Source organism: Ochotona curzoniae, unplaced genomic scaffold, assembly GCF_017591425.1.
Source record: "Ochotona curzoniae isolate NIBS_2020 unplaced genomic scaffold, NIBS_Ocur_1.0 contig_3622, whole genome shotgun sequence".
Lineage (NCBI taxonomy): Eukaryota > Metazoa > Chordata > Mammalia > Lagomorpha > Ochotonidae > Ochotona > Ochotona curzoniae.
The window spans coordinates 20984479-20995119 of NW_024465926.1; the positions used below are offsets into that span (position 1 = coordinate 20984479).

Genomic DNA, 10641 nt, shown 5'->3' on the forward strand with positions numbered 1-10641 from the left:
CCTGGGTAGCTATGGGGACTACAGGGATGGTCTGCTTTGGGATGGGGGAGGAGTCCTGAGCATTTACCATATCTTAGTCCCAGACCCAAGAACGAGCCTGCCCAATTGTCAGGTGGAAAAACTAAGGCTGAATACAGGAGGTGATAGTCTAGCTGCCAACTAGACTATGGCCTGTCCGCCCATGCAGCAAACGCAGAGAGCCGTCTCTCTGGGGTGGCCTCCACTGCCTCTCTCTTCTCCATGTCTAGCAGCTGCATGTATATCTGCTTGCATACTTGTGCTGACTGGAGGCTCATCATCTCTGCTGGCAGCTCACTCTGTCTTTGAGGTGATGAATACAGCAACATAGGCTGGGAGCATGGCAGCTGCTGCTCCCATTTCCCACAGAGAGCCCCTCACCTACAGAGAAGCCTCTCTAGGGTCCGGAGGACAGACCTGGTGCTCAGAGAGGTGCAGGTGCCTGGGTGGTGGTGGCCCAGCAGCAGAGTAGATGGCACGTACCTTGAGGAAGGAGTGCAGGTCAGCCAAGGTGGGCCGGACCTTCCGGGGCTCGCCGGGCAGGGCACTGTTGGCATAGTGCTCGTAGGCAGGTACCACATCGATGGTGTTGTAGCCGAAGGTGCGTGTGTACAGGGTGCTGCCCAGAGTCAGGTGGTTGGGGGGGCTGCCATCGTAGGCAGCGGGGGGCAGGGGCTCGTCGCCTGCTAGCAGTGTGCTGATGGTGAAACGCCCACAGAGAGTCGGGTCCCCGGGCGTCTCTGATGCAGGCAGCTCTGCCATTGTGGCTCAGGGTGGCAAGGGAGGGGCCAGAACTGGCCAGGAATCTAGGGGTGGCTTTATAGGCTGGGCTGGGAGCAGGGAGGTTGGGCCAAACCACCCGTGACTGGTGGGGAGGGTCCCTAAGCAGGCTGGGAGGGGTGCGTGCAAGTACCCGCTGCTGTCCTGCCTACCACTGGATCATTGAGAAAGACAGGAGAGACAGAATGGAGAGAGAGACAGACATGGGGGCCTGGGCCCCAAAGACTGGCCTGGCTAGGAACCAGACTTTCCCAGGTCTTAGAGGGCTCTTCTGAGTCTAGCTACAGTGGTGACCCAGCCAGTGGTCAGCAGGCAGGACAGCAGGGAAGGCTGCAGGAGACTGTCTGTGGTCCCCATACTGCGGAGGGTCACCTCAGCACACCTGTTGCATTTATTCTTGTGTTTATTTACTTCGGACTTTTGCATACTTGTGTGGTGTGATATCGTAAAAGATGGACATGTGTGTACCGAGTGAGTCTCTCTTCTTCAACTTTCACCTTTAAGTGCCTTATGTGGCCTGCCTGGACCACTTAGTGTCCGGAAGTGCATCCTAATACTACCCCACCTACAATGTAGCCAGTCTGGGATGTGACCTGTCACCACTGCTAGATGAGCAAGTCCCTGGGACTGGAGCAAGCCAGCAGCCTCCAGGGCAAATAGCCATGGCCCTGGCCCCTGTCTGCAGGGGTTATAACTCAGGGTTCTAGAGTTTCTGGAGGGAAGTTCCATCTCTTTGTCAGGTCAGGTCAGGAGCCAACTTGTCAATGTCGTGAGACCCGGCCATGAATGCACAGGGGCAGCAGGAATGACACACTGGCTGCCAAATGTGCCTAAGCCGAAGCAGGGAGCAGCAGTGCAAGATCAAGTTGCAGGGGATGGAAGATGGGGCTGAACATTTGCCGGGATGAGTAAGGAGTGGGCAGCTGCTCGCCCAGCCTCCAGGACTGAAGGCTGTACACCCCAGTTGCAGTGAGGGCACAGCCTCAGGCTCCCCAGCCATGGCTTCCTGAGGGGCTGACTTCCCCCACAAAGGGACACGCATGGAGACAAGGCCTGATCCCCAGCTACAGCCACAGGGAGGCCACTCCAGCTCCAGAGCTCCCCGTGGCACATCCACTTTCCCAGAGTTTGCTTCCAGGCCCAAGGGTTGCCCAGCAGTCACTCTGCTGCGTTCTCTGTCCTTCAGCATTTCTCACCAAGCCTTTCCCCATCACTGCCACACAAGGTAGAGTAGGAGCCAGGGCCCTCAGGGAGTTAGTGGGGGGAAGCAGAGGTGGAACCATCATCCTACTCTGGTGAGGTTGGCCCAAGAGGAGGGCAAGGGTGTGGGCATCCAGGGAAGGCTTCCCAGAGGAGGAGGGGTTCTGCTCCTTCTGGAAGCCAAAAAGCCACTGCCAGCTCTGGGCACCTGGGCTGGGCTAAGGCTCAGGTTCCTGCCATCCTTGGAAGGGACATGATGGAGGGGCGTATTTCCTCTCCTTTTCACATCCTGCCTCTCAACACTCAGCTTCTCGGGGCTCATGCAGGTCCCCCGAGGACAAGCTGGGATGTGTTTGGAGGCCTCAAGCCCCTGAATACTACCCTGGGAGCTGACACTCCTGTCCTAAGGGACCCAGGACAGATGAAACCGGCTGTGGGGATAGGGAGACAAGGGCAGGTGGAAAGGCTGGGATTGTGTCCTGGAGCCCCACACAGTCCCGGCCACACTGGCTCAATGCGTTTCCCCACAGGGAAGGGCATTTGCATCACCTCGCTGCCTAGTACAGCGCAGAAGGGCAGGTCTGGCCCTGGGTTGTTCAAGGGCAACCCTGGGCAGGGGCCTGGCTCACAGGCCCCGCAACACAGAACAAAGCACAGACAGAAGGGTCCATTGGGGGAGAGGCCTATGCCAGCTCAGTGCGCTGCCCTGGGCTGGGCACTGAGAGGTGAGCTGAGGGGATCAGACCTTTGCTATGAACCCAAGAATGCCATGAACCCGTGTATCATTTTGGCCAACTTGATGTACCATGAGTGTTTATTTTGTAAAACAGATCCTTAGGGCTTCCCTTACACCATTCAAGGAGTTGCCAACCCCCACACCAGGCAGCTTAATTTCCAGGCCAAGGCCCCTAGTTCCACTCCATTTTCCTCGTCTCTGCAGGCTCTACCCAGCTCTCCAGAGATGAGAGGGGGACTCTCCCTGCTCAATTACTCCTGGTCCCAGGGTCCCTTGGCCCATCTGATCTTATCACCTCTCTCCTAAATGGCCACCTGACACCATCAGGTGAAAAATCTCAGCTGTAGCTACCCTCTTTAATGCCTTCCTGGCTCCAGCTGATGTGGAAATTTCCTGATAAAGATCTAGGGAAAGGGCTGGGTTCCAGCAGCTGGGGGCTGAGGGCAGAATGAGGGGGTGAGGAATTTGCTGGGTGACCTTGGGAAGGTCACGTTTCTCCTGCCCCTGAGCCCCAGCCACTGCCTATCTGCATGGGCCCTGGAGTGTCACGGCTCTCTGCCTGTCCTCACTGGGCCTCCCAGGAGAGGATCCTCACAGGGTCCACCAGAGAATGCTCCAGGGGGACCTGCAGTCCCTTGTTCAGACCACAAATCCCTAAGAAGTGTTCCGATGGTCTGAGAAATCTGGGTCATACCCACAAAGGCCTCCTTTTTTAAAAAAATTTTATGTTTGAAATTTATCATATAATTTTGTATAGTCTGAGATTTCCCTCCCCCATTTTCTGCCCCCCCCCCCAATTGATTTTTCCCGGAATGTCACAAGAGAACCCTCTGGATGGAAACATAAGACCAGGTCACATTAAGTCCCTGCCTTGCAAAGCCACCTGGGAGACATGACCTGTGGGAGCCTCAATTCTTTTGGCTGCTGCATGTAGCAAAGTGCTGGAGGCACTGTCTGTGCCAGCTGGCCACGTGCAGCCAGGGTGCAGACAGTGTGGGCGCTCTGGTTCCTAGATGAGGACAACGGGGACAGCACAGAACCCAGAGGGACTCAGCAGCCTAGAAACTTCACAAGTGGAAACCTAGCTGCAGGGGCAGAAGTGGAGGAGCTGGGAGAGAGCCACCAAGTACCTTGGCACTGACTGCGCATCCCCACCCTCCCTGTGTGCCAGGCACTTTCCTTGGCACAGACCTCCTTGCTGAACCCGATGGACCAGCGGAAGATCATGTAGCTGGCCTGCACCAGAGGGGAGTTGTCCTGAGCGAGAGGGGGCGGGGGCTTATGGAGGATGGGGTTGGTACAAGGGAAGCAGTGGGTGGGACTGGATGCTGTGTTGCCGCAGAGGAAAGAAATTATGGGTTTGAGCCTGGCGCAGTGGCCTAGCAACTAAAGTCCTTGCCTTGCACGCGCCAGGATCCCATATGGGTGCTGGTTCTAATCCCAGAACTTTCTCACAGTCTCTGCTCTATATATCTTTCCAATAAAAATAAATAAATCTTAAAAAAAAAAAAGAAATGAAATTATAGGCTCCAAGTCTGACAGAAGTCTGTTTCTTCATTCCACATTTATTGAGCACCTATTGTGTAACCACACCCTGAACTAGGCAAAGGAGGCACCACAGGCAATGAAACAAGGACCCCTGCCCACCTGGAGCTCACATTCTAGCAGGAGAGATGCAATGAGGAGCAGTCAGTGCTGGCAGGAACACAAGGCTTTCCTCAGGCACAGCTTCAGACTTCTCTGATGGGGAGAAAGTGGAGGCCAGTACGGACTAGGACGAGAAGGAGACGCCACATGGGAGTGGATATGGGCACCATGGGTGTAAGGCACAGGGGAGAGTATGCACAGAGACCCTGTGACAGGACCCCAGACTAGTCATGAGGCCCATGTGGCTAGAACAGAGGGACCGATCAGATGGGGCTCATGGCAAGGAATGTTGGCCTTCTAGGCCAGGGTTAGACGTTTTCTGCTCTATCTGCATTTTTTGGATTACTTGGTTATTGAGGCAAGGGCCAGGCAAAGATGAGTCAGAGGTCAGCACAGCTGACAGGAGAGGCAGGGTCAGGGGAGCAGTGATGGGGTGGCAGACTGCTGAGAAGTCTGGATCCAAGCCAGTGAAGACAAGCAGCACTGTATGGAACAGGGATTCGAGGGAAGTGGGGGAAATAGGCTGGACTCTGAGTGTGGGGCACAGGAGCAAGGTGTATGAACAGAGAGTCCTGGCAAGAGGGCCTGAATACCATGTCCTTGACCTGGACCAGGGGAGAGTCCAGAAGTCTGGGAAGAGAGGCAAGAGCAAGAGACTGTGGGGAATAGTCCTGAGCACGTTGTGCAGGCCCACCCCGCTCCAACCCTTACCACCCCCACGTAGCTCGCCGCAGCTGCCACTGGTCCCACGATGTCTGCCTGGAGAGGATGGGTATGATGCAACCCTGGTGTCGTGAAATAGCCGGGTAAGAGGATGCGCTGCTCGTCGGCCTGATTCACAACACCAGCTGCAGCAACCATACCAAACAACGCCGGCTTCTTCCTCTGCCTCGTGGCTCCGCCATTTCTGGGATGGAAGGCACAGGGATCCATCCTTGTGCCCAGCAGTGGCTGCTCCAGGCCAGCCCACACCAGGGCGCAGGGCTACTGGCATCCCTGTCCTTCGAGAGGCTCACAGGCTTGCTTGAGGACAAGGGAGAGAGGAGCAGACAGCCATACCTGTAGCGTGCGGGGGGGGGGGGGGGGGGGGGGGGGGGGGGGGGAGGCGGAGGGACCGTGCAAACCTGGGAAGCCAGGGGCAAGTTGGGATGTAATCTCTCTAGGAGCCAGGCCTGAGAGCCTGGGACTCCTGGGGGGCTTCGTGGGGGCACACAGACCTGTCCATCATGGCCCTGTGCTGCTCACCGGGATACAGCACTGTACTGCGATGCTCCTGACAGTTCATGCAAACAACAAGTTCAGGCGTTTTCATTCATTGAAGGCAGCACTCCTGTCCTTTTTCTCGAGGGACAGACTTCTTTGGGAACCACAAGCCACTATAGAGTCTGGTAATGTATGAGACCCCACATGGCTGTGGAGGGACCAGGCATGACACCCGCCTTGGGAGCAGTCTGTGCCTCAGAGGAGCTCCTAATACCAACAGCAGCCACAACCCAAGCCACAGAGCCCTACAATCTCTGAATAAAACACTGCCTGGGTTTAGGGCAGGGATCATTTCTCCTGACTGGCCCAGAGGTGGGACAGTGAAATAGCACTAAAAGCCAATAAGGTATCATTTCAGAGGGAAGGCCACCCATACCCACCCCAGGGTGAGCTTGGAGCTTCCTGGTGGTCAGGCAAAGAGTGCCATCGTGATCAGTAGCCACAATGTGATCCAAGAGCGGATTCCTTTCTCTCCCTCTTTCCCTCTGGTACTCTGTCCACCCTTTGTCCATGCACCCACACTCGGAGGAGTTTCCTCAGCACAGATGGTAGTAGCACTCTACATGGAGCTGCAGACCCTCGGTTACAGTTGCAACACGTGCTCCTCCACCCAATAGATCAAGGAGACGCGCACACGGTCCCTTCTGCCCCAGCCTTCCATTTCACACACACTTGTTGCTTTTCTAGCTTTACAGGAACCCTGTTTGTTTTCTTGGAAGCAGTAGAGAATGTGTGGTTCTACTGCCCAAGGTCAAATTGCACAGGTGCATGTCTGATCAGAACACTCATCATGGCAGGGACCAGAAGGCCTGGACACTCAGAGCTGCTTTCCAAGGTGCCCCAGGCTGGCTCCAGTCCTGGCCACAGGGAATGGAAAGTATGTAAGCCTTAGCCACCCTGGCCTGGGCTTGCGGATCAAGAGTGAGGATTTGGGATGAATCACTGTAGACACGAATACTGCTCTAAAGATACAAATATACTAATCTTAAATGCTAATTCTAAAGCTACTGGAAAAGAAAACTGAGATAGAACTAAGTCATCACTCTGGTCTAATTGGAGCCAGGGCTTTCTGGTAAGGGCAGCTGCTAAAACTTCTCTATTTTGAAACATTTTAAGAGGCAGGGTGAGCTAGATAGCTCCTACTTTTCTGGTTCACTCCCTAAATGCCTGGAATGGGCAGGGTTGGGCTGAGACCAAAGCTGGAAGCTGGGAACTCTATTCAAGTCACCCACATGGGTAGCAGGAACCCAACAACTGGAGCCATCATGACTGCCTCCCAGGGTCTGCGTGTATAGGAAGGCAGAGTCAGGAGCTGGAGTCGGGAATCAAACCCAGGCCCTCAGATGGGGATATACTGTCGTAGCTACTAGGCCAACTGCCTGCTCCCCAAGACTGATTTAACATTTGCCTTAAAGATGGGGATGCTAAAGAGCTGGAGTGGGGGCAAATGGGGCTCAGATCAGAAACTTCAAGAGGGCTGTCTGCTATTTGTCGGTGGGGCCATGTGTACAATCACATGTTGGGGCATGGTGCCTCCACCCACAGAGCTGGCATCCCCTGTGGGTGCCAGTTTGAGTCTTGGCTGCTCTACTCCCCATCCAGCTCCCTGCTTGTGGTCTGGGAAAGCAGTAGAGGATGGCCCAAAGCCTAGGGCCCTTGCACCCATGTGAGAAACCTGGAAGAAGCACCTGGCTCCTGGCTTCGGATCAGCTCAGCTCTGGGAGTTACAGCCATTTGGAGAACACACCTATAGATGGAAGATCTCTGTCTCTCCTCCTCTCTGTGATTCTGCCTTTCAAATAAAATAAATCTTAAAGGGTGGGGGGGAAGCAGCATAATCCATTCAGAAAACTGTAGAGACTCTGAGTTCAGGGCTTACCCACAGCCCCCTCCATTATTTGTTTGCCCAATCCTGGAAACCAGCTGGTGAGCCCCCTATTATCCAAAGCAGAGCTCCCAGAGCTCTTCTGCAATGGTTACCCTGCACACCAGGTTCCAACTGCAATGCAACACTTGGCTCAGGCTGCACTGTACTGCAGTGGGTGGGTGGGGGGACAGGAAGGCTCTCAGGGGTCTCCACTCCAGCCAGCTCCCATTGTAAGCCTTCCTGCTCTGGCTGACCACTGCTAGGGCAAGGAGTCACCCAGCTGTATGATTGAGAGGCTACACAGGGAGCAGAGGTCATGGCCTTGTCCATAGGGACCTGCAATTGGCAGCACCCTCAGGCGGACCAGGGCAAAGTGTGGATTTGCCAATGGTAGACAGAGAAAGCCCATCTTTGATCAGAGGCCGGGCATTCAGCTGGAGCTGTCCAATGACTCTTCTCTCGTGGTCTCCCAAGGAAAGGGATGCCCCTCCCCAACATCCACTCTGATCCCCCTGCGACGCTTTTTACCTTTTGCCATTTCTACTGCTCAGCCACCCAGGATCAACAGCCATGTTGGACAGCTGGCCTTGTGGGCTGAAGCAGCTTGTCCTAACCTGGGTAGAATGCTCAACTTCTGTCCGGCAGCAGGGGGGCACCCACATGCGGAGAGACCCACAGGTCTACTCCAGCCCTGCTTTTGCTCAGAACAAGGATTGCCTATCCTTGACAAGGACATCAGACTCACTGTGGAGAATTTAAAACACATGACCCAGTGCCTGGGTGCCCCCATGTCAATGAAGGAATAAACCATGGGGTAGAAGTGCTACTGGTCTGAAGAGTGCCCGAGAGGCTCTAGGATGCTGGCAGAGTGGAGAAGGGTAGAGCTGACCCAAGCTGTGTGCAGCAAGGGCTGCACTGTTGCAGAGTTTAAAGTTTTAGTTTTGCAACTCCTCTCATCTTTCATGTCATAAAAGGCTTTGAAAAAGGTTTTCCTCCTTGTAAGGTATATGAATATATACACAGGCCACCAGCCCTTTGTGCTGGATTCCTTGCAGTCCCAGTGACCAGCCTGAGTCACCTCCACTTCAAGGGCTGCATTCCATTCCCTCTCCAGATGTTCCCAATACTCACCTCCTGAACAAGCTGCATGCCCCAGTCAGGCTGCTGTTTGGCCTGGAGAGGGCTGACCATGAGGCCAGTGACACCTGGTTGGCCCCTCAACTCACCCCGGTGTTGCTGTGCCTCCTGCTTCAAAGTTGATGGAGAGATGAACAGCCACACACTCCTCTGGGACACAAGAAGCAGGCCAGCTGGGACAGGGCCAGACAGGACTGGGGGCTTGCTGTGGGATGGTCTCCAATTCTTCATCTTGATCTGGAGCCTGGTCACTTCCCGATGGCTTGGATACCTTGCAGCGTGGGCACTCCTGCCTCCGATGTTCCTCTTTCTGTGTGCTTCTTCCTAAGGTCTTGCCTTGCTATACATGCACATGGTATGTGTGTGTGTGCATGTGTATGTGTGCATGCATGCGCTTGCTTCTACAGGACACTCACTTCTTCCCCTGCACCCAAACCTTAAGTTTCAGAAGGCAGAGACTAGGCACCTCCACAGGCTCAGAAATCCCAGCCAGCTCTTAGCCCCAAGGCCCGTGGTGAGCTCCAGGGGTCAGTCTCCAGGGAAAGGCCCATTTTAGAGGAAGAGGTCCCTTCCCATCCTCATCTGGTCCACTGTCATCTGCCTGAAGGCACTGATGGCCACTCCCATTCACTTCAGGGTCCGCACTGCCTAGAACAAGGCCTGGCATGGGCTAAGTCCTCACACTCTCCAGTTAGCAGCTGCAGAATTGACAGGAAGTGCAAGTTAAACATGACCAATCACTAGCTGTCACCTGATAGCAAGTTTCTGGCTTACCTACTTTGGCCTCATTTTGTATCTTGAGAGAAAGGGGGTGGGAGTACCAGCAGGATCCAGACACATGATAAAGGCTCACTTATTGCCCTCGAGTCCAGACTAACCACCAAGTTGGGCAGGTGGCCCCAATGAACTTGGACTTCTTGAAGACCTTCTATATGGGTCTCCAATAACAGACAAGGGATTCACAGAAACGGACCTGACCTTGTCAGCAATCCAGGACCTGGCTTTCTCTGGCACAGTGACACAGGGACTTCCATCACATGATCCCTGCATGATAGAGGATGCCCACCTGCTTCCTTCAGTGGCTGGCCCTGGAGACTAGGGGCTGTACCTAGCTCTGACTTGCTCATGTGGGGCTGTTTCTCCTGCTATCTCTTCCCTTCTTTCCACCCTTACCTAGGGTGTGGAGCTCCTTAGTTTAATTTCAAAGGGGTCCCTGTAAGCCCTCCTGGGCAGTCTGTGCTTTTGCACGTTAATGCTGAGGACAGCCACCGGAGGGCCACACCTCAAATATCTGATTTTTTTTAGGAAACAATTGTCCTTTCCACTTTCAATTTTCCTAAAAGGCAGAGCTAGCTTATCTGTCAGGTTGATCAGGGACTACAACTCCTCTCGCCCTCCAAGGTATGGGAAAGTCAGTGGGGACTGGCCCTGCTTGGGCAGACATTTAAGGGGCTACCGAGGGAAAAGGATCCCTAGCTAGCCACCTTAGAGAAACTCTACTGTTATTCCCACAGTGTACAGCCTCTGGGGTCTTCCTTCCGACCACCAGGCACCAGGCTACACATTTCTCTCTGTGGCTGTTTGCTCCCTGGGGCACCTACCCTGAAATGTGGTCATTGGCAGGGCCACCAAAGATGCCACCGCTGTTGGAATGGCCAGTGGTTCTGACCGCTTTCTTTTCCTGACACCTACACGGCATCTTCATGGTCTTTAAGCATCAGAATCCTTACCTCACTGGGGTCCAGCTGCAGCTCTAAGAGACACCCCCCCTCAACCTCAGAACCTTCTCTATCGGCCCCTACCCACCACAGTAGTTTCCCCTAGACAGTTTCAGGGTTTGCCAAGGAGCCCCAGGTCCAGGAGGGGCTGTCCTCTCAGGTACCATCAGACCTTTGGATCAATTGAGGGGCTTTTGCATTAAGCCCAGGTTCTAGGGAATTCATGAGGAACTGGTTGGTGAGAGGCCAGAGTGAGTTGACAACCCTTCCACAGG

General features: G+C 54.6%; 1 protein-coding gene across 3 annotated transcripts in view; it reads right to left on the minus strand.

The window, feature by feature from the left end:
• Positions 1 to 810, minus strand: part of SLC12A3 (solute carrier family 12 member 3) — a 28810-nt gene extending 28000 nt beyond the window's left edge. For 2 of the 3 annotated variants that reach the window (XM_040982116.1, XM_040982115.1), the window contains exon 1: positions 502 to 780. In XM_040982116.1, coding sequence (XP_040838050.1) covers positions 502 to 780 — 279 coding nt within the window. Of the gene's footprint in view, positions 1 to 501 lie in introns of all 3 variants that reach the window. The other variant, XM_040982114.1, reaches the window with a different exon arrangement.
• Positions 811 to 10641: the final 9831 nt, after the last annotated feature.